General features: G+C 46.5%; 1 protein-coding gene across 2 annotated transcripts; it reads right to left on the reverse strand.

The window, feature by feature from the left end:
- Positions 1–2,238: 2,238 nt before the first annotated feature.
- LOC309537961 (phospholipase A2 inhibitor and Ly6/PLAUR domain-containing protein-like) lies at positions 2,239–10,391 on the reverse strand. 2 transcript variants are annotated; one of them, XM_082233123.1, is made up of 5 exons: positions 10,203–10,391; positions 8,529–8,654; positions 6,396–6,545; positions 4,863–5,021; positions 2,239–2,667 (listed from the first exon to the last, which is right to left on the reverse strand). In XM_082233123.1, exons 1-5 carry the CDS (start codon positions 10,252–10,254, stop codon positions 2,495–2,497), a joined length of 660 nt encoding a protein of 219 aa, XP_082089249.1. In that variant the 5' UTR covers positions 10,255–10,391; the 3' UTR covers positions 2,239–2,494. The 2 variants fall into 2 exon arrangements, with proteins under 2 accessions (XP_082089249.1, XP_082089250.1); XM_082233124.1 differs by lacking the exon at positions 4,863–5,021 and having other exon boundaries at positions 2,239–2,726.
- Between the last annotated feature and the right edge of the window lie 13,687 nt (positions 10,392–24,078).

Genomic DNA, 24,078 nt, shown 5'->3' on the forward strand with positions numbered 1-24,078 from the left:
GAGTACATGAAAGATGAAGGGCCCCCAGTGGCCAGACAAATGTTCCAGGAGGACAAATGGGCCTGTGGGGGAACACTGGCAGGGGAGGCAGGACTGGTTAGACTCACAAGAGACGATGATTTTGCTCAAAGGAAATTTAGGGAGCTCAAGGAGTGTCTGGGGGCTTTGAGGAGAAAGGGGGGGCTGTTCTACAAAGGGACACTGTATGTACCGGGAGAGCCCTTGAGGGTCAGAGTCCTTGAGCAGTTCCATGACAACCCTACAGCTGGGCACTTTGGGCAACACAACACCATGTTGTTAGTTAAGTGGGATTTCTGGTGGCCCAAGGTAAGGGAAGCTGTGTGGGAATATGTCCGAGGGTGTGACATGTGTCAAAGAGCAAAGAGGGAAAGGGCGGCACCGGCTGGGCTGCTGGAACCCTTAATAACACCGGGGAGACCATGGGAGATGGTGTCCATAGATTTCATGACGGACCTGCCCGAGGGAAGACGGCTCTCCTGGTGGTGGTGGACCTACTGACCAAGATGTGCCACTTTGTGGCATGCTCTCATGCTGTGTCAGCTGAGGAAACTGCCAAATTGTTCCTGAATCACATCTTTTGGCTGCATGGGGTCCCTTCTAGGGTTATTTCTGACCGTGGAAGACAGCTCGCCTTGCGTTTCTGGTGAAAGATCATGAGTTTGTTGCAGGTAGAGGTGAGCTTTTCCACAGCCAGGCACCCGCAGACAAATGGACAGGCAGAGAGGGCAAATGCCATTTTGCAGCAGCAATTGTGCTGCTACGTAAATCAACAGCAGAACGATAGGGTGGAGAAGCTAGCACGAGCAGAGTTTGCATACAATAATGCTGAACACGTGACCACAACGATGAGTCCCTTTCCTGCCAATTACGGATATCATCCCAGGGCCTTTCCAGAGTGTGAGGAGGAGGAATTGAGTGTACCAGCCGCAGAACAATTCACAGACGAGGTGGAGGCCATACACCAACAGCTCAAGATGACTCTGGAAAGTGCCAAGGAGACGTACAAGAAGGTGCTGGACAAACATAGGAGACCGGGGGAGGTTATCCAAGGGGGGACAAGGTGTGGTTGTCATCTCAGGGGCTGCCTCCGGAGGGGGTGCAAGAAACTGCAGCCTAGGAGGGTGGGCCCCATTGAGGTGACACAGCGGGTCAACCCATTTGCTTTCAGGCTGAAGTTGCCGGATAACATGAGGATACATGCAGTGTTTCACAGGTCTCTGCTGTTGCCTTACAGGGAGGGGCACAGTTTCTGGGGGAGGGAACAGGGGGGGCACCCCACCTAGCGTAGAAGAAAGGGAACTCTGTAATGAAGTAACGGAGATACTTGACTCCAGGTGGAACGGACATCAACTAGAGTACCTATTTGCCTGGGAGGGGGTTAGTAGTTCGGAAAACGCATGGATTCTGATGGGGTGCGTGACTGAGGAGTATCTCATAGAGGAGTTCCACTCTCTCTCTTCTGGCACAAGCCCAAACCCCTGAAGTTGTTTTTTGGGGAAGTGTTTGGACCCACAGTGGACGAGGGTGACTTTGAGGGATTCCCACCCTCAGGGGAGGGGGGGAATAGGGGACGAAGTTGCCAAGGTCTCTGATGAGGAGGAAATTTCCTGGGACCTCCCACCAGGGCAAGGATTGTCGGGGGGCAGCATTTTTTTATTTCACAGAGGAGGAGGACGATTCATTCATTGTTTCCCCCCTCCTGCCAACGCCAGTGAGTGAGAAGCAGCTTTGGACCCCACCGATGGGGGGGGTGAGGGGGAGTGGATGTCAGGGGACTGCTACTGGAACAGGGGAGGGAGGCAGGGGAGCTGTTGGGATACAGAGAGCTTCCGAAACTTCTGAAGAGCAGTTCCTCTTCCAGCGGGGGGGGGGGAGCCACACCTCCAGTGGAGAAGAGAGGGAAGGGGCCAGCAAAGCAAGGAAAGGGCTTGAGGATGCTTGTCACGAGGGACAAACACCACTTCCATCGCCCAAACTTGCACAGAGGGGTGAAATGCAGGGGGGGGGGGAGGCTTTGGGTGCCGAAGTTCTTATGTTTGTGGAGAAGCCAGAAGGGGCCACTCTCAGATTGTACAAGTGACTAAGACGGACATGAACTTTGTAGATCTGCACTGTAAATAGTTAGCACAATAAAACCTGTAAAAGACAGGCTGGAGTCCTGCCTGGTTACTCACGAGCAACAACCACTAGCTTCTGACATTTTATTTTCCATAGCCATTTATTTTGCATTATAATGATCATAATGAAGGCTTGACTATTTTTTAATGATACACTACAGAGTTCTTTGTATTTAGAATCCACAATCCCCACATTCTGACCCCTTTTTCTCTTCTCTTGTTTCCCTTTACCTCCACCAAAAGCAAGAAAGAACAAAACAGAGATTGCGAGTCCTGGATTTCACCACTAGGCCTCCAATTCCCCCTCATTGCCATGGATTTTGGAATACACAAGGAGAAGGTCTACACTGTCCGATTTACCCTTCCTGTTCAGGCTGGTGTGAGATTCGTGAAGCATTATAACAGCTTTCTTCATAAACTGAAATAACAAATTTCCCAGCTCCAATAATTCTTTCTCCATTTTTCCGGACGGCGCAAAATTTTGTTGTTGCACAACCTTTGAAAGTGAAAAAGGTGATAAAGAAAAAATCTGGAAAACAAAAAGAAGTGTTGACTTTAGTCCTTTTCCCAGGGAATAGGAGATGGTGCCTGTCATGGTGAATGAGAATTTTAACACGTTAGTTTTAAAAAGGATATATTTAAGAAATCTAAAAAAATATATAATTTCATCATAACATGAATGTAAAAAATTTTCAGCATTAGGAATTCAGGGGAAAAAATACTCAGATATAATCAAAACTGGCACCCAAAGGAGTCTCAAGACATGAAGTTTATTAATAAACAGGTTATATTTATAAAATATAATGAAATTAGAGGGTCTGAAAACTGCCCTAATTAACCATGTTAACAAAATCAAATTCTTGTGGTCTGGTGATTTGCATTAAAATGACAGGAATTCAATCCCAGTATCTCCTGGGCCTGTTAAAAAGGCACATGCTGTGGCCACACAAAGATATTTGAAAACAACCTGCCATGAGTCAACAAGGTGATCCAGCCGCATAAGAAGCTAGAGTTGCACTCCATTGTCTCTCAGGACAGTTGGATGCCAACTGAGGCTCCCGCACTGTCAAAAACTGTGACCTAGCCATCCAGACAATCCTCCTTTTATTTTGCCATATCTATTTTCATGTTAAGCACATCTAACATGAAGTGGGAGAAAAGGGGGGTCCCAAAAGCCAATCAGGAACTCCTATCCGAAAGGATGGGGGGGGATATAGGGCAGAGGCAGCTCAAATGGCCTGGACTCTGCCTCTTCCTTCCTGGGGCAAATCAGCCCATATACCCCTCCTCTATTCATTTCCAATCCCCTCTTTTTTTCAGGAAGAAAGGGTGTGGTAAAATTGGTCCCTCTCCAAAGAGTATTATTCCTCAAAAACGCTGTTGAAACGGGTGGGGGGTGCATGTAAAGCTGGATCCAGGCAAATGAATACAGTGATACAGTTAAATGATTCGGTTCAATGTGTTGTGAAATCCCAATGCAGAAAGATAGGACTCCACATCGCCGTCTGGTACCGCAGTATTATAATGCATATAAAGCAATTTACCATATTTTTCGCCCCATAGGGCACACCAGCCCATAGGGCGCACCTAGTTTGGGGGGGGGGCATAAAGAAAACAATTTTTATTTTTTCCCCCAGGCACAGGGCTGGGGCGGGGCAAGCCCGAGCTTCCCCCGACCCCAGCCCCCAGAACAGGCTGCTCTCCGCAAGCCGTGGGAGCCCTCCCACGGCTTGCGGAGAGCTACCCGAAGCCCGGGCATGGCTGCTCAGCGCGCCCGGGGTTCAGGGTACAGGCGGCTCTGCACAAGCCGTGAGAGGGCTCCCGTGGCTTGCGCAGAGCCACCTGAAGCCTGGGCATGACTGCTCAGCGCGTCCAGGCTTCGGAATAAGGGGCAGCTCTGCGCAAGCCGTGAGAGGGCTCCCGCGGCTTGCGCAGAGCTACCCGAAGCCCGGGCGTGACTGCTCAGCGCGCCCGGGCTTTGGGGTGCAGGCAGTTCTCCGCAAGCCGTGGGAGCCCGGCGGTGCACACCGACCCCTCTCGCTCTCCAGGCTTCAGCGAAAGCCTGCATTCGCCCCATAGGATGCACACACATTTCCCCTTCATTTTTGGAGGGGGAAAAGTGTGTCCTATAGGGCGAAAAATACTGTATCTTTTTACAAATTTAGTTAAATTATGACAGCTAAATCTTTGGAGCAGCTTTTAGGAGGATACAGAGCACCTACAGGCAGAAGAGAGTGGAAATTCTGTTGCACAACTATAAATCCTTGCACTAATGGTCTGAGTTAGCCAGATACTGCTCATTGTCACAGAATTTAAGGAAATTAAATTACATTTCTTTTACATAAGAAATATGCTTTTTGAGAAAGAGGCACACATTTTGTCCTGCACTGCATCCCAGTGGTGGAAAGATCCAGATGCAACTGGGGTGGAGCAATGAATGCATTTTCCTCTTTGGTTCAGAAGAGTATTTAATATAAACAGCCCGATCTGAATCCTGCTTCTAGACAAGCAAGTGCATTATGAAAGTTAAAAGGCAAAGTCCAGGCAGGCAAAACACCAAGGAAGAGTGCAGAGAGCAGCCAGTAAGAGATATGATCCCTATCACTTTTCCAACAATGTGCAATGGAAAAAGAGAGGAAGGAAGGGAGAGAAGGAGATCAGGACAGAGTCTGCGTGACCCAGCCCATGTCTAGGCCTTTCCCCCTGACTGAATAGCAATGTTACCTCTAGCAAAAGCTCCTTTAAAATCAACACATTGGGTCTCATTCTCAAGGCAGTTGACGGTCTTCTCACTTTTACACTTTCTCATGAACTCATTTTCTCCTTTGGAGAAGCAGGCTGGGCATCGCAGACCATTTTCAGCCAGCATGTTGCGATCAGGAACTTCCAAGATCAAATGTAAAGTGAGCATGTTAATGTCTTTGTCTGTTTTTGTATCTCTGTGTTATATAAATGGAATACACCCTAGTAACTTACTGTTCTGCTGGGGCAGCTGCAAGTGTTCTTGGATGAAAACGTGATCTAGAAACAATCTGGGTTCAGGGTTGAGCATGGGACAAAGTCACCATTGGTCTCTGAGATGAATGACCTTTACCCAAAGTGGGGTGGGAGAGTGTGAACTTTTAATCTCTCTGAATGTATTCATGCCATCAAATATGGTGTAGCCTCTCTGAAAATATAGTTTCTTAGTCCTCCATTTTTGTACAGAGATTCTGTCTCTCTTCTGCTCTTCAGCAATGAGCTATCCAATACTTTTTGTGAACCGCCCCGAGACACCCAGGTACAGGGTGGTACAAAAATTCAATAAATTCAATAAACAAATTTCAGAGAATGCTGTTAGGTAGGGTCTTATATTTGCACCATTATAACTGCTGGCTTAGGTAGTGCTTGCCAATTAAAAGACAGAGAAGAACCAGCTTAAGGGTAATTCAGGAGGACACTTGAATAAGATAGGTGGGTTGTAAGGTCCATATTTGAAACATCCAATTGAAAGTGAACTTGAAGGGACCATAAGCTATTTATGAGAAGTTCAGGAGCTTAGGTATCCAATTATATCGTATTTTTCGTCCCATAGGACGCTCCGCCCCATAGGACGCACCTAGTTTTTTGGGGGGGAATAAAGGGGGGGAATTCCTTTATTCCCCCCCAAACCAGGTCGGGGAACAGCGGTATGGCGGTGCTCCGCCTCCCCGCTCTCCCCCGAGGTTGTGGGGCTGGCGCTGGGGAGAAGCACGCTTCTCCCCAGTGCCAGCCTCCAAACCAGGTCGAGGAACAGTGGGATGGCATCCCCGACATCCCTATCGCTCTCCAAGCTTCAGCGAAAGCCTGTATTCACCCCATAGGACGCACACAGATTTCCCCTTCATTTTTGGAGGGGAAAAAGTGCGTCCTATGGGGCGAAAAATATGGTATATCTGATCCTTCTTGGTGCTACTTCAAGGGACAGGAAGAAGGTGGGGCCTGGCTGGAAAGGCAATCCATCCCTAGTAGGTCCCTCCCTGCTGCCTATTAGGTCCCTCTTTTTCACAGTATCTCGTCATGCCTGACTTTCTGTCCAATCTGAATTCCCACCCGTTGAGAGCCCCTAATAGTCCTGAGCTGCTCAACCCAACCTACAGCCATCTGGGGCTGTCTCACCCCATCTGAACGAGGCACAGATTCTCTAGGTACTGCTGATTGACAAAGGATCCAAGCCGTGGCCAAATCCAGTGCACAGCCCTAACATGTTAATGATTCCACAATGATGCAGAAACTTACGGCTGAGAGTTTCATTGTTACAATAGTCAGTGTTGCAGCATTCTGTCTTCATCTCAAAGAATTTACCATCCCCTGCAGTAAAGCTGTAATCGCCTAAGTGACAAGAGCTGGATGGCAAACATGTATTCTCAATTTGCACTTCCGGTTTTTCTATGAAAAAGAATTTGAAAGAACTATCAGGATCTGGGTGGAAATGTGGTCTATTGCTACTAAAGCACATTCATTATAATGGTTCCAATTTTCTGTGTTACCCAAATCACCCGAATCAGGACCTTTTGAAAAATACAATATGGAAGGTATTATTCAATTTGGCAATCTAAAGTGAGGTGCTGTTTATTTATTTAAATGTGTGCACACTGCTATATCGTAAAAGGAAAGAAATATCAAAATGTTTTTCAGTTATAATACATAAAAGATACAATAAGAACCATATTAAAAGTAAATAGATTTCAATAAACCAGTTTATTCTTAATGGTCTTAATGGTGGAAAAGAAAGGTTTTCTGCAGGCATTTAAGAGTTCATCTCTCAATCACAAGCAGTCGTCTCTTTCCTCCTTAATCCATAGAACCAGACATTCTTTTTATGTTCACAATTAATTTGCAAAATACATTAAATTTGGAATTTCTGCAGAACTTCATTTTAGGTCAAATTTGTTGCATGAAGAATCATGCCTTTTTGTATACATCTGATAATACATCTGCCATACACTGCACTCTTTCTTCTAGTCGATCCTAACAGCTTGCAGGGTCAGGGCAAGCTTCCCTGAACTCCTGTTGTTGAACACAAGACACTTAGCAAGACACTTGCATTGCACCAACCTTACTACCCCCTTACGCCTCTCCCTCCAAGAATGTAGCAGTGATGTTGGAACAGATGGTCAAGCAAGCACCATCCCACGCAGGATCACCCCAAGGCATTTTGGCACTGAAGTGCCAAATGGTACCCACTCCCTCCTGGGTAAAAGGAGTGGGTTAACCAGGAACAAGCAAAGGGATCAAATCAACCTTAACCAATGGTTGAAGTAGGAACCAAAAACCATCAAGGTGGAGGTGTTAGGATATTTCTGTTCCACCTTAAAAGGGAGCAGGCTTTGTGAGTCTGCGCATTTCCTGTTCACAGGAGGCTATGTTTTCTATTGCTTTCGTTTCTCTCTGTGTGTCAGAGACACTGAAGCAGGCAGTCATGTTTTTCTTTGTTCTGATCAACGCTGAATAAAATTTGTAAATAATACTCTCCTGCGTGCAACTTTTGCTGTGCATTATCTGCTGATAGAGAGCGTGCATCAACTCTAGAATGTGGCAGGCTATAACTGGAGCTCATGTCACTAATTGCTGATACTGTGTGACTATGGGAGATCGATGGACGTCCAGAGGCGGCTTGGGTGCCATGATGGGACTGTGTTTCCCTGGCAGTATCCCAACAGGAGGGACCCACTCTGAATCAAGCTGTGTAACTGAAACCCTTTTTAAGAGGTGAACTACAGGAATACTTCCTTCATGCTGGTTGCTTCCGCCTCATTTCACCACTGAGAATTACTTCAAAATTACTTGAGGCCCCCCTCAAGGAGCCATAAAAGTGTGAAGCACCATCATCTCCCATTCTGGTTGCTCAGCTTTTGAATAGTTTTTATACATCTGTGAAAGGATTGCCAATTTTAATGTCATTTACGGCAAAGGGGATATGCAGCTTATATTCCAGGCTTCTTGTCCTAGTTTGATAACCAAAACCAAACTGGGGTTCATTGGTTTGGCCCAATAGGGATTTCTGGTTGATGCAAATAAAGTTCTCCAAGCTTGGCGATCAGCACCAAATTCAGCCACTGCTTGTGATCAGGTGATCAGATGTTAGATTCCCCATTTTCATATGCAAGCCATGCATTCCTTACTTCAGATGTTGTTGGACTGCATCTCCCATCATCCCTGACTGGTGGCCAGGCTAGCTGAGGCTGATGGGAGTGATGGGAGTTCTAATTCATCTACAGCTGAAGTGTCACAGCTTCCTCACCTCACTTTTTTCATAGGTGAGTTGTTCCAGCATAGACTTCTATATGCTAGTAGAACCCTTAAAGTTCACCTATATCTTAACCTGGGTCAAATCCAACAGCAAAAGACAAAAAGACAGGCAAATCTTACCTATATTTGTACGCAGAACACTGGCAGAACAGGTATACATAACATTATTATTACAAGGTTTATCTGCGTTGCCTTTAGATGTCATTCCAGTCCTGTTAAACTTATCTTTGCACTCCAGACGTACCGCTGAGGACAGGAGGAAAAGATTCATGAATTATCATCATCATCATCATCATCATCATTGTTTTGTTTTGCTGTTTGCTTAATGAGGTACAGAGGAGGAGGTGTTCATGAATTAAACTTTTAAATTAAAAAGTGTTCAATTTAATAAGCATTTTAATCAAAGAGGATGAAATGAAATGAGTAAAACACTCATTAATTAAAACTCTTGTAGCCATTGTTCAGAACACTGGTTTAATTATTTCCAAGAAGTGGGGAACTGTACCCTCCTTTTCTCACAGCCAACCTTTCCTCCCATCCAGACTCTCACTTCAATACATTTTCTTCCCACTGTTTTCTCACAAGCGTAGATCTGAGCCCAATTAAACTATAGCATTTTCTACAAGAGGCACTGAATGCCCCCAATTTCAATGACTTTTGAAGTGGATTAGATAAATTGATGGAGAATAAGACTACTAAGGCTACTAAGCATGACGGCTATGTATTACCTCCAATATCAAAAGTAGCATATTTCAAATAACAGTTGCTGGAACCCACAGTAAGCCAGAGTGTTGCTGTGGTATGGTCCTGATTGTGTACTTCCCTTAGTCACTGGGTTGGCTAGTGTTAGGACAGGATCCTAGACTAGGGATGAACCTATCTATCAATTTCACTTGCTGTCAATTTCTTATTTTTCTAATTCATTTATTTATCTGCAGCCACTTCCTCTAAGAAGCTCAAGGTAGTGTACATGGTTTTCTCCTCCCCATTTTATCCTCAGAAGATTCCTGTGAGGTAGTTTAAGCTGAGGGATCCCCGTTGAGCTTCGTGGCTGAGTGAAGATTCAGCCTCCTGCATCCTTGTCTGACACTCAAATCACATTCAGCTCCCCAAATTTCCACAATCAACGAGTAGTAGTAGTGAATCTGGAACCTCACCAGTGGGTTGATGTGCTCTGTTCCAAGGAGTAGACTTGAAGGTGTCTTTCTTTGTAAAATTTATTTAATTTCTTCCTGCAATGGCCATACTTTGTTTTCTTCCCCTTCCTGTCCTAAGCAACTTTTACTCTCCATTTCAATGGAATTATTATTCTATCCTATTTTTAAGCCATATTTTCTCCACCTCTCCCACTAAAAAAAAGCTTATTCACCTTCTTAGCACTTTCCCTGCACTTTGAAATCATGCCCAACATTTTCATCTGGCAATCTCTTGCCTTTGCAAATCTCTCCCCCCCCCCCTCGGTTTCCCTACCCTCACCCACCCACACCCACATCCAGAGAGAGAGAGAGAGAGAGAGAGAGAGAGAGAGAGAGAGATCTCCACATTTTGTGTGTATTGCTGAAATGCAGCTTCCATGTTAGAGTGGGATATTTCATTATTTTGCTACATGACATAGTTTATCTGTATGACATCACAATAAATAATCTCTTGACTTGACTCTCCCCTGCGTTCTCTTGGTAACCCAGCAGTCCTTTCTCTTTATGGTGTTGATCTACACTCCTAATTCCCCTTTCCTCCCAAGAAGCAAGTTCTCTTCAGTGTCCTCTAAAGATCATCAGATGTTCCCCATCTTACCTGCAGAAAGTGGGGCCAAGAGGAGGCATGCGCTCAGGAGTGCCTTCATCATTCTAGAAAGATTAGGAGACTCAGAGCAGGGATGGATCAACAAGGGAATTGATGCAGGTAGAGGCTTACTTGGAGGAATTTAAAGGCCATGGACTCGTGTCAAAGGGAACACTTGGGAACAAATAGTTCTGGCAGGTCTGGGAAAGACTCTCCTCCCTGAAAGAGAGGGGAGTGGTTGTGGTCGGGAGCCCGAGCACCGCCCAGCAGGGGGCGTGGCCCCCTGCCTCCAGCTCACCTGGCTGGCGCTCACGCCCCCGGTGGCCACCCAACCAGGTGCCGCAGAGGGGGCGTGTTCAGCAGCCTTTTGCTGCACCGCCAGCCTCTCCCTGGCCTCATTCCTCATCGTCGCCCCATCGCGAGTCACCCACCCTCCACTCCCTTTTTAGTTAGGGCTTAGGTCATTGGCCTTGCTATGGACCTTAGGTTGGTCGCCCTGGTTGCCCGGGGGGCCTGGTAGGAGTTTTTTCCATTTGGCATTAGGCCGTTTGGTTTTTTCGCCTACCTCGTAGCAATCGTCACAACTTTTGTGGTATTGGTGGGTAGGTTAGGCATTGGAATAATGTGTTGTGGTGTGTCGAAGTGCTAGGTGTGGCCATCGCCTATGCCTTCAATTTTAGGGGTATTCCGTTAAAGGAATCTGGGGGTCGTGTATTCCATCCGATGCCTGCTTGGCGGGAGGCCATGGCACGACCCTCGGTGACATCTGGGGTGAGCCTATAGTTGGATTAGCATCAACAGGTGATGAACCCCTGGTGAATAAACCCACTTGTTTCGCGATCCAATGCCTAAGCCAATACCTTTTCATTGCTGTAATCAATAAAGTTGTGGCCTTTTCTAGCCCATCAACCTTATATCACGTGTCCTTGTGTCTTCATTTCACTTCACGGTGGTCGGGCCCTCGAACCACAATGGGAGGTTTTTTCCCCACTACAAAGATAAAGTGGGAGATACTGAAATGCAAAGCTCATTAGTTATGATCTCATTAGTTGCTGATAGACGCTTCTGATTACTTTTTTGATATCATTTACAATTTAAATGGTGAAGGCACTCAAGAAAGCAACTGAGAGCCAAATAGGCAAAGAGTGACTGGGCTGACCCAGTTAGATGAGTGCCACGCCCCAAAGGAAATTAAACTAGACTTAACCGTTTATGGGTCCTTTACCTTTACCTTTACCTGATACACAAAGCTAAACTAACAAGAAGTGAGTCCTTTTCTCCCCATCCTTTCTCAGGAAGCCACTTTTGGTGGTTAGCAGTTGGGGGGTGGGAGGCTGCTTCCATACAAGAGTTAGACAAAATCCTCACCTGCCCACATTTCCTGAATTTGTCCAAATTTGGTTTGCAGTTCCTCCAGAAGATTAACTTATCTGTCCTCCTTGCAGGGCAGGCTTCTCAAAAAGCATTGGAGCCTAACAGATGATTTGCATACTGTGCACATGTGGTCTTTCCTACCTGTGTGGTTCAGAGTTTTTCATCCGATACAGTATGTTTTTGTCTCCTCTCTTGATGCCCCGTCACCTAACGCAATGGGTGTAGAAGTACATCCACCTCTGGACTCTGTAAAACCCATTTGTACCATACACAATTATTTCTCTGTCCTACAATCTGCTCCTCTGAGACATTGTTGTTTTATGCAGTCAGGCAACTACAGCTCTTCATTTTTTTTATTTTTAGTAATCTGGATTCTAAAATTATTATTATTTTAACAGCATGCCACTCAGTTTTATAAACCTGCATCTATATAGCAATTTTAAAGCAGAAACTCCTTAAAGAATCCTAAAAGGTTGTGGATAGTGAGAATACAGGCCATTGTCTCTTAGCAAAAGAGGCAGCTGCCATATGTATTGGTGCAGGGCAGCAGGGAAGGTATTGATTCCCCCTGGTAGGGATACTGCAGGACAATGGACAGCTCCAAGCGAGCAACGTGTTGTAAGGAGGCTGAAAAGTCCATTGAGGCCATATAACTATGTCCATCATTAAAGCAGAACAAATACTGTAATTTGTTTCTTTGGTTGTTCTGCTGTAAACATTAAGTGCTTGTGAAAATATTTTTAAATATCTTCCCACAATGGCTGTGACCGCCAACCATATTCTTCAGTGCCTGATTGTAGCCCTCATTTGCTACAGCCATGTGCACAAACTGCTAATACTATCACATCCAAGGTCTATGAGAAGTTGCTGGGTCCTTGATGAATAAAAGTATATTCTGAGCCTGTTCCTCGGTCTCTGCTCTTACTTGATGTGGGAGTCTTACTGAGTTGGAAGAAGCAAAATACTGATCAAAGTGCAATAAAAGCCTCAAGGTACAGCTCAGGTGACTCTTAGCTGGCATAGCTTAGGACTGTTGAAAAGTGGCAGGGACACACTGCTATGCACTGAATGACTCCAAGAGAATTACTGAGAACTAATTAAATCATATTATGGAACTTTGCCCCTCCTTGTTCTATTTGTGCCAGATTGTTGGGACGGGCAGAGATACTTTGACTCAGCTGATCTGTTTGGTGATGACCCCAAACAATAAGAAGAGCCCTGAAGTACAGCAGCATCCTTCTTGGAGTGGCTGTTCAGATGTCCATGGGTACAGGACTATCGTGACAGGAGGGCAGTAGGCCACTCCCACTGGGCCCTTATGCCTCTTTGGCTGTCAGGCAGGCTAAGAGCAGCTCTGGCTGTGCTCGTTTTGCTCTTCAAGATATGGCAACTCTAATAGGCTGCAGTGATGGCCACCAACTCAGATGACTTAAAAAGAAGATTAGATGAATTCAGAGAGGGCATGTTTTCCCACAATGGCTATGTTCTATTTCCACTGTCAAATTTTTTCCCTCTGAATAATTGGTACTGGGAATTGCTGAAGGACAGAATATTGTCACAGTCTTTATCAGCTTGTAGGCTTTCCACAGGGATCGTTTGGGATGGTGGTGATTGTCCTGATCCAGCAAGTTCACCTTGTGTTTAAAAGAGTGAGGGACAGCTTTTTGCCCATTTCCTTCTTCTCTTTCCACTGCTCTTGGACACAGAGCAATATCCTCATTTCCCGCTATACCACCAACCAAGGAATTTTTAACCATACACAGCACAGAAGGCACAGAGGACATTCATCACTAAGGTGTCTATCTTGGAGTGTCTTTCTCTTCACTTCATTATTTATGTTAGGCCTACTGAGCAATGCAACTCCTTCCCTGATAGCCAAAGGTGCTTCTCAAGTTTCCACCCCATTCCTCACCAATACATATATTTGGCTGGAAGGATTGGAGGCGGCATAAGGATTTCAGCAAGCTCCTTATGCACTGTTGTTGGAAGTAGTAACCATTTATTTCAAAGGGATTACAATGCAATTCTGTGTCTGTCTTCCTTGATGTAAGTGTCACTGATTTCATAGGGTGTTACTCCCAGATAAGTCTGTATAGTTTTGCATTGCAACTTCTTCAAAGTATATTTTGGAGTTTTGGTTTATCTGACACTTCCCTTTATCTCCCCTGCCTCAAAATCTTTTCCATTTGAAACAACTATTATAATGCTTCACATATCTCACACCAGCCTTACATTGATGGGTAATTATGGTTCAGCATAAACCTCCTCCTTGTGAATTCAAGAATTCACAGCAATGGGGTGGTTGAGGAGTTGGAAGCCTAGTGGTGAGAGTCAGGCATCAGGATCTGTGACTCTTCCTTTTTTGCTGTTGATGAAAGGAAATGAGATGCAGGACACAGAGAAAGAGGGCTGTATTATATTGTGTCATTATGCTTATTATGATAAATTTAAAGGATTGTGTTAAATTAAAAGTTGATTCTAAAATGTGTGTCTTTCAAATCAATAGTTTGGAATGGGGAAGTATCGTATTTCCTGATATAAAGCATCAGAGTTTTGTTTTTAATGTAAAACAAAGGCAATCAGAGGTTTGACAGTTTTTGAATGTGTGTTTGTGCCATCTAACCCCAATACAAGATGACACATCTCTCAACTAAGTGAAATGAGAAAAGAGTTAGAACAGGTGGTAAAAGAGACTGACTGGGCCTTTGTATGTTCAGTTACCATACCTTTTGTATGATGTATTTTTAACCTTTTAAAAATACATCATACAAAAAACCATATTTAAAAGGCAATGGACTTTTATGCCAATCCTATGGCCTCCAGCTCTGACCATTTTGAGTTGTAAATTGATGTTCTAATATTCACCTTACAGTTGAAGAGTACTGTCAGGGAACTGTCCTGATTTCTCCCTGCTAGCAGAGAAGGGTAATGAAAGCAGCTCCTGGGGAATGAGGGCTCCTTCTTAAAGCCTAGTTACTCTTTACCAGGCTTTGGGAAGAATACTGTTGGACTGTAGGACAATGTCAGTGTCCTCCTTCCAGAAGAAGCACAAGCGCCTCCTTCTGCTGCTTTATTCATACCAGAAAGAAGGGGCTTTCCCAACCATTGCACTGCTCCCACACCTCTGTATTGTTCAGCCTGGGCACTAGTCAAAACCAACTGTGAAAAGAGGCATATCCCCAGGGAGGCCATCATAATGCCAGAGGGATCAAAAGTCAAGCAGGTAACTGTCAGTGAACTGACATCGGAGCTAGAGGCGAAGGGAAGGCTCTCAAATGATGCTGGAGAAGGGCCCAGCAGGGAGAGAGGCAGCTCAGCTGGGGAAGGAAATCAGCACAACCAGGGATAAAGGGGGGCAGATGGGGGAAATCGGTGAGAGGGCTCCCGGACTCTTCACCGGACACCAGCGGGGAGAGCACAGGTCCTCCGCTACCCACGCCCTCCGTGCGCAGAAGACTTCCGCGCAGAGAGAGTAGGAGGAGACTTTTATGTTGGAAAAGATTTAAGAAACGCCCACTGACGGATTCTGCTAGCGACTGAGGCAGTCACGAAGTGAAGGGCTGCCCAGACTGAAAGGTTAAACAAGGCAACAAAGCCAGGAGAGGCGGCAACTTACGCATGAGCAACCCATACTTATTACAGAAATCTGTCAGTCCCTGACGTCGCTCGTGCACATCGACAGGCAAGCAGCATCATGAGCAAAACCTGAGAAGCTGGCGCCATGGAGGGAGTAGCTGGAGTGCAAAATCTGGTGGAAAGGAACCGAGATTTGGAACAGCATGTGGCTCTGCTGACGGCGCGGCTGGACGAAAGGCGGTCTCAGGATGCTCAGGGCAGACCCACCCCCATAGCAAGGAAGGTACCGGGACTGGTACACAAGTTTGGAGGGAAACCCCAGGACTACAGTGCGTTCCGAACGGAAATAGAGTACGCTTTGGAACTGCAACAGAATGATTTTGCAGATGATGGGGAGAGGGTTGCCTATATTGTCGGACATCTGCAGGATGGGGCCAGAGAATGGATCAGGCCACTAATGGCAACGCCTTGAAAGACCTGAGGAAATTCTTCCTGGTGATGGATGTGATGTATTCCAGTGATGTACAGCAAAGTGTGACTCGGCGGGAACTGATGGGCTGCAAACAGGGGAACCAGTCAGTTAAAGACTACTGGTCATGCTTTGCCATGTTAGTCCACTGGCTCGGGTGGGATTTGGACTCTGAACCCATTCAAATGCTGTTCGAGGAGGGGTTGTCCCCAACGGTGAAGGACGAGCTTTCCCGCGCACCCCGCCTGCAGTCGATGGATCAGCTGACCAAGGCTGTGTTTGCGATTGGTGTAAGGCAGGAAGCGCGGGCTCAGGAGAAGCGGGAAGGGAGAGAGCAACGTTACCATGACTACCGCATTCCTGAAATACCAAGGCAGCCTTCCCCGCCGGCGGAGCCAATGGAAATAGATGGGGCACGCGGGGGGCAATTTCAAACTCCAGTGAAGGTCGCAAGAGGGAGGGAAAGGATGGGGAAACCACCAAGAAGTGTTTTCTCTGCCAGCGGCCAGGACATTTCGCCAGGGTCTGCCCGCAAAGAAAGGCCTGGCAAGGGATGGTGGGAGCTGCAGGGGGTGAGGAGGAGATGGTAAAGGAGCAGGGAAATGCCAAAGCTTGGCTGCCACTCAGCGGGCACAGCAGCCAGGCCAGCAACCAATAGAAGTGCCCCGACCAGACTCCCCCAGGGCGGCTATAGCCATAGAAGTGGTGCTAGAACTCCCAAATGGGCACCCCGTCAAGGTGAAAGGGTTGTTGGATTCAGGCAGTTCCTGCAATTTCTTCAGCAAGGACTTTGCACTAGAGCACCAGCTCCACCTGCTGCCCCTGGATTTCCCCTTGCAAGTAACCACCATTGATGGCAGGGAGCTTCTGGGAGGGGAAGTGAAGCACCAGACCCCACCAATGAGAATGAGGGTTTCCAGGCACACGGAGACCATCGCCTTTCATGTAGCCTCACTGGCAGGGCCCCCAATAATATTAGGGATGATCTGGCTAGCACAACATGATCCAGTGGTGGCATGGCATCAGAGAACGGTCACCTTTGGGTTCACTTACTGCTTGGAACACTGTCTAGGGGGAGAAACCCCAAGAATGACCGTGGCCAGGGTGGCTGGGATAGCTGTGGAGCCGAAAGGGGAAGTGCCACCACAATATGCTGACCTGCAGGAGGTCTTCAGCAAGAAGGAGGCAGATAGACTACCCCCACATAGGCCCTTTGGTTGCCAAATCAACTTGCTCCCTGGGGCGCAGCTACCGGTGGGTAAACTGTATGCCATGTCGGACAGGGAGGTGAAGGAGTTGCGGGAGTTTATTGACAAGAACCTGAAGAGGGGGTTCATAATGGAATCAAAGGCGGTGGGGGGCAGTCCGGTGTTCTTCGTGGACAAAAAAAGGACTAACCAGCCCAGATTGGTCATAGATTTTAGGGCGTTAAATTTGGTATCAGAACCCGTGACCTTCCCAATGCCCAGCATTGACGACATTTTAACACGGGTGAGGCAGGGAAAGATTTTTACCAAGCTGGAACTCAGGGGAGCCTACAATTTGATTAGGATGAGGGAGGGGGACAAATGGAAGACCACAATGTTCACCCCCCTGGGGGCCTTTGAGTACTTAGTTATTGTTGGGAATACTGCCAGCGAGATATAGTCCATCATGGCCCCAAGCCGGCTGCCGGACGTCCATCGATCTCCCATAGACAGGCAGATCCAGCAGTTAGCGACACGAAGCCTCAGAAATAGATTGCCACATTCCAGGCTTGTGCACACTGTTTATCAGCAGAAACACAGGCAGAAAGCTGCACCGCAGAAGAGCATATCTACAGACTTTATTTAGCGTTGAACAGAACAAAGGAAAACATGACCGTTCAGAGTCAGTGTCTTCGACCGACTGCAAAATCGAAAGGAATAGCAAACATAAACATCCTGTGAACAGGACATGCGCAGACTCTGTGACTCACAAAGCCTGCTCCCTTTTAAGGTGGAACAGAAATATCCTAACATCTTCCCCCTTTCCGTGTAACATGTAGTACCTGTGGTTCAACCCAATTGCAACCTTTGTATGTAAACCTTAAGTTGTTCTCTGTTAACAACCTTAGACAACAGATCAGCAGGAATTTCATTTCCTGCCATGTAGGACACCTGAATAAGTCCTTTCTGAATACACTCCCTTGCACGATGTAGCTTAATCTGTAAGTACTTGGTTCTTTGCTTGCAACTCTCTGAGTTCAGCAAAGCCAAACACGACCTATTGTCTTGATACACTTGTACAGGACATTTCACAGACACTCTGATGTCCTTAAACAGTTGCATCAACCATTCACAATCCATGAGTGAAAATGACAGAGCATTGAGTTCTGCTTCACAGGAACTTAGGCTCACTGTTGTCTGCTTCTTGCACAACCAGTCAAACAGGCAGTGGTTGTACATGTAGCATACCCCAGAAATGCTTGTACCATCCGTGGTGTCATTTCCAAAACTTGTATCTGCAAAGATTTCAAGACCTCCAGTCTTCTGACTGGTGAACCTCAGCCTGTAGTGCATAGTCCCTTTCAAATAGCGGGCTATGCACTTCAGAGCTTTCCAATCCGGAACCGTAGGATTGTTGGCATGTCTGCTAAGCAGATTACAGCTTACAGCTATGTCAGGTCTTGAGCATCTAGCAATGAAATTCAACTTGCCTAGAATGCATCTGTATAGTGTTGTGTCAGAAAACGCTTCAGCAGTACTGTCTACCTGGTAACCTGTCACCATCGGTGTGTCTGCTGGGTTTGCATCAACCAAATTCAACCTGGTTAACACATCAGCAATTTTCTGTGTTTGGTGTACCAGAAAATTACCTGCTTGGTCCCTCTCCACCTGCAGAGAAAGATAGTTGGATACCTCACCAAGATCCTTCATGTCAAAGTGCTCCTTCAGCTGAGCTAGGGTGCTTTGGTAAAAAGCCTGATTCTTCCAAAACATCAGAAGATCATCAACAAAACATAAACAATACAGTTTGTTTTGCCCCTCCTCCTTGACAAACACACATGGATCAGCTTTGCCCTGGTGAAAACCTAGAGAAAGCAATGTCTCAGTGAGCTTTGTGTTCCAACACCTGGCACTCTGCTTCAGACCATATAAGGATTTCTGCAGTTTACAGACCATTCCCTTCTGTATCTCCATCCCATCAGGTGGAAGCATGAACAACTCCTCGTTCAAAATCCCGTACAAAAAAGCTGTATTAATGTCATGATGGGAAACATGCAGTTTCTCCTCCGCAGCAATCTTGAGCATCAGCCAAATACTCTCATATTTGACTGTGGGAGAGTAGGTCTCGTGGTAATCCTGTCCTGGTACCTGTGAAAAACCTCTGGCAACCAATCTGGCTTTGTGTCTGACTACCTTGCCATTCTGGTCTGTCTTGGCCTTGAAGACCCATTTGCTGCCAATCAGTCTCATTCCTGGGACTACCGGTACCAGTTCCCAAGTTTGGTTCCTGTTCAAGGAATCAACTTCAGCCTTCATGGCATTTAGCCAAGGCTCAGCATCTTTAGAGGTTAACTCCTGAACCTCTTTGAAGCTTGAAGGTTCCCACACCTTCTCTGAGCTACTAAGAACAGCAGTTGCTGTCTTAGCAAACTCATCAGCATACCTCTTTGGAGGTCTGCCCTTCGTGGCTCTCTCAGATCTGCGTACTAGACGCAAGTCTTCTTGACTCATCTCCTCTTTCTTAGGAGAAAAATGACCAATGGTGAACAGTGGTTCTTCCAGTTCATTGTCAGACGCATCAGATGGTCTGACTGAGGCCTTTGCGCTCTTGTATTCTGCTGTGCCATCACTGTCACTGACACCAGCAGCAGCGCCGCCCACTGAACTGGAATCCAAACTCTGATCATCATCATCATCATCATCATCATCATCATCATCCTCATCCTCATCCTCAGCAGCAGCAGCAGCAGCTTTCTCATCTTTAGCTGCTTGCTTGACATCACCTTCATCCTCCTCTGGGTAACTCTGGAAAATTCCCACATTTCCCCCCCACTTAGGATTGTACTCAACACTCCTTGTGAACTTAATGGACTTAGAGTTAGTCATCCATACCCTGTAAGCACCTTTTTCGTACCCCATGAACAAACCATGTGCCCCACGCTTCCCAAGCTTGTTGGTTTGTGGGGAGTGTACCCACATGTCAGAACCAAAGATTTTCATGTGTTTGATGTTGGGTTTCTTGCCAAACATTTTCTCATAGGGGGTACAACCAATGGGTGATGACAATCTGCAATTAAAAGTGTAAACAAAATTCCCCAGAGCTTCCCCCCCAAAACTTATCAGGGAGATTGGCATCATGCAACAAGGTTTTCATTCCTTGCAGCAATGTCTGATTTGCTCGCTCCGCAAGCCCATTCATCCATGGTGATCTGGGTGTTGACATGTCATGCTGGATTCCCTTCTCAGTCAGGAAAGCTTCAAACTGCTGAGAAGTGAACTCCCCGCCCCGATCGGTAAACAGAGAGCCAATACGTTTACCGTGAACATTCTCCAACCAAACACAGAATGTCTTAAACTTCGGAAATGCTTGCGATTTCTGTTCGAGCAAAAACACATGAGTGTACCTGGAAAAAGAATCAATTAGAACCATGAAGTACCTTGCTCCCCCTAAAGAGGGCGCAAGTGGACCAACCAGGTCCGCATGCACTAGCTGGTAGGGTTTGGAAGCCTGCCTACTAGACTCCTTGCCTTTTGGAGCAACCTTCACCTTGTTCTCTGCACAAGATACACATTTCATGTGAAATTTACAAGGTTTGATGTTCAAACCCTCAACCACCTCTGGCATCTTGGCCAGTGCCTTCCAAGAGAGGTGACAAAACCTTTGATGTGCATCGTGAATGCAACCTGCATGAAGAACTTTTTTAGTTTGTGCAACACAACAAGAATCAGCATTTGATACAACAGCACTAGTGTCGTCATAAGTTATATGGAACAAACCATCCATAAACTTTGCATGCAAATAGTCCTCTTTGCCTTTACTGATGACACAGACGCTCCTCTTGAAGGAAATCTGAAAACCACGACCAGTAAGCTGTGGGACACTGAGCAAGTTGCTTGCAGCTCCTGGAACAAAAAGTACATTACTGATGGTAGTGTGCAGACTTGCAAGTTTCACAGTCCCTTCTCCTGCAATTTGCAACGTCCTTCCATCAGCCAGGTGGATCTCACCTTCTTGAGGTGTGAAGGAGATAAACAGGTGGCGATCCTTCGTGACTTGGCGGCTCGCACCTGAATCAACAATAAATCTGCCTTTGGCTGTTGGAGCAGTCTTTTCAGCAAGCAAACCCTTGTTTTCCACCAGTGTGGGCTTTTGCAGCTTGCCCCCCTGCTCCTGGCCAGCAGACTTGCCTTTAGCCTTTGGTGAAGCTGTGCCAGCAAACATAGCCTTGTTTTTCCCTGGTGCGGGCTCTTCACCCTCCCTCTGCTTCTGGCCATCTGCAGACGCCTGCCTCTGTTTACCTTTGCCTTTCCAGCCTCTGCAAAGGCGATGACCTTGGTTCCCACGAGAAACAGAGCTCTCAGCTGCCGACTCCTCGGCTCCCCCTGGAGGCTGGAATGCTGCCTGGGATGACGTGACGGTCAGCTCCCCCTGCAGCCTGCAACCGGTGCCCTCAGCATCCCTGCATTCACTCGCATTCTGGGAAACAGCCAGGACCTCCGATGCAGTCAAACTCTGGGCTGGGATTACTGGCAGATGAGCAGTTTTCAAAGCATTCCACATCTCACGTGCAGTGGTGTTGCCACCAAGCGTCTTAATTTCCTCAAGAGATTCGGATAAGACTATTACGTCTATCGCCTTCGAATCATCGGCTTTCCATCTCTCTGTCAGAGGAACCGGGGGGGCCTCAGATACGGTATGCCACACCACAAACTGACGCAGCAAACTTTCACACCATTTTGCCCAGGTTTCATAATACTGCCCATGTAACTTAGGACACTCATTTGCCTCAGAAGCTTGGAAAAACTCCATTTCAGCTTTTCCTTTGAGCCGGGAGTCTTATTAACTTCAGAGACTCCTTATCTTGGCAGCCATTAATCACGAAGGCTCTCTGGCGCAGCTCCCAGAGCCATTAATCTGCCGGAGTTCAAAGGCTCCTTCCGAGGTAAACAGAAAAGCCTCCCTTTCTTTCGCTTTTCCCAGCTTTTCCCACATACCTCTCAAACGCAGTCTGTTGCAGCTTTTACTCTCCTGTAGGTGCTGTGAATCTGGGCCCAAAACCTTGTTGTTGGGAATACTGCCAGGGAGATATAGTCCATCATGGCCCCAAGCCGGCTGCCGGACGTCCATCGATCTCCCATAGACAGGCAGATCCAGCAGTTAGCGACACGAAGCCTCAGAAATAGATTGCCACATTCCAGGCTTGTGCACACTGTTTATCAGCAGAAACACAGGCAGAAAGCTGCACCGCAGAAGAGCATATCTACAGACTTTATTTAGCGTTGAACAGAACAAAGGAAAACATGACCGTTCAGAGTCAGTGTCTTCGACCGACTGCAAAATCGAAAGGAATAGCAAACATAAACATCCTGTGAACAGGGCATGCACAGACTCTGTGACTCACAAAGCCTGCTCCCTTTTAAGGTGGAACGGAAATATCCTAACAGTTATGCCATTTGGATTACAGTCAGGCTCCGCCTGTTTTCAAGCTTTCATGCACCACGTGTTGGGGTCCCTGCTGTACAAGAACTGCGTAGTCTTCTTGGATGACGTTTTAATCTCTTCGGACAATGAGAAGCAACATGTCAGAGATGTCAGGGAAGTGCTAAAGAGACTGCAGAAGCACCAGTTGTGGGTCAAGCTGGAAAAATATCAGTTTTGTTGGGATACTGCCAGGGAGACAAAGTCCATCATTGCTCCAAGCCGTGTGCCGGACGATCCATCGATCTCCCGTAGGCACGCAGTATCAGCGATTAGCGGCATGAGTTTCTAGAAAATATCTGGCTACATTCCAGAGCTCATGCAACTCTTATCAGCAGATAATTGGCAGCAGAAGTTGCACTCAGGAGAGCATTATTTACAAGGTGGAACGGAAATATCCTAACATCCTCCCCCTTTACGTGTAACCTGTAGTACCTGTGGTTCAACGCAATTGCAACCTTTGTATGTAGACCTTAAGTTCTTCTCTATTAACAACCTTAGACAACAGATCAGCAGGAATTTCATTTCCTGCCATGTAGGACACCTGAATGAATCCTTTCTGAATACACTCTCTTGCACGATGTAGCTTAATCTGCAAGTACTTGGTCCTTTGCTTGCAACTCTCTGAGCAAAGCCAAACACAATCTATTTTCTTGATACACTTGTACAGGACATTTCACAGACACTCTGATGTCCTTAAACAGTTGCATCAACCATTCACAATCCATGAGTGAAAATGATAGAGCATTGAGTTCTGCTTCACAGGAACTTAGGCTCACTGTTGTCTGCTTCTTGCACAACCAATCAAACAGGCAGTGGTTGTACATGTAGCATACCCCAGAAATGCTTGTACCATCCGTGGTGTCATTTCCAAAACTTGCATCTGCAAAGATTTCAAGACCTCCAGTCTTCTGGCTGGTGAACCTCAGCCTGTAGTGCATAGTCCCTTTCAAATAGCGGGCTATGCGCTTCAGAGCTTTCCAATCCTGAACAGTAGGATTGTTGGCATGTCTGCTAAGCAGGTTACAGCTTACAGCTATGTCAGGTCTTGAGCATCTAGCAATGAAATTCAACTTGCCTAGAATGCATCTGTATAGTGTTGTGTCAGAAAACGCTTCAGCAGTACTGTCTACCTGGTAACCTGTCACCATCGGTGTGTCTGCTGGGTTTGCATCAACCAAATTCAACCTGGTTAACACATCAGCAATTTTCTGTGTTTGGTGTACCAGAAAATTACCTGCTTGGTCCCTCTCCACCTGCAGAGAAAGATAGTTGGATACCTCACCAAGATCCTTCATGTCAAAGTGCTCCTTCAGCTGAGCTAGGGTGCTTTGGTAAAAAGCCTGATTCTTCCAAAACATCAGAAGATCATCAACAAAACATAAACAATACAGTTTGTTTTGCCCCTCCTCCTTGACAAACACACATGGATCAGCTTTGCCCTGGTGAAAACCTAGAGAAAGCAATGTCTCAGTGAGTTTTGTGTTCCAACAACTGGCACTCTGCTTCAGACCATATAAGGATTTCCGCAGTTTACAGACCATTCCCTTCTGTATCTGCATTCCATCAGGTGGAAACATAAACAGCTCCTCCCCCAAAATCCCGTACAAAAAAGCTGTATTAATGTCATGATTTGAAACATGCAGTTTCTCCTCCGCAGCAATCTTGAGCATCAGCCAAATACTCTCATATTTGACTGTGGGAGAGTAGGTCTCGTGGTAATCCTGTCCTGGTACCTGTGAAAAACCTCTGGCAACCAATCTGGCTTTGTGTCTGACTACCTTGCCATTCTGGTCTGTCTTG

The sequence above is a fragment of the Podarcis vaucheri genome (genome assembly GCF_965113315.1).
Source record: "Podarcis vaucheri genome assembly, chromosome: 7".
Lineage (NCBI taxonomy): Eukaryota > Metazoa > Chordata > Lepidosauria > Squamata > Lacertidae > Podarcis > Podarcis vaucheri.

Coding starts and splice junctions, on each gene's coding strand:
- LOC309537961 (XM_082233123.1), bottom strand. CDS start 10,254: ATGATGAAGGCACTCCTGAGCGCATGCCTCCTCTTGGCCCCACTTTCT. Junction 8,655..10,202: donor CTTGGCCCCACTTTCTGCAG/GTAAGATGGGGA, acceptor TCCTGTCCTCAG/CGGTACGTCTGGAGTGCAAA. Junction 5,022..6,395: donor TAACAATGAAACTCTCAGCC/GTAAGTTTCTGC, acceptor TGATCTTGGAAG/TTCCTGATCGCAACATGCTG.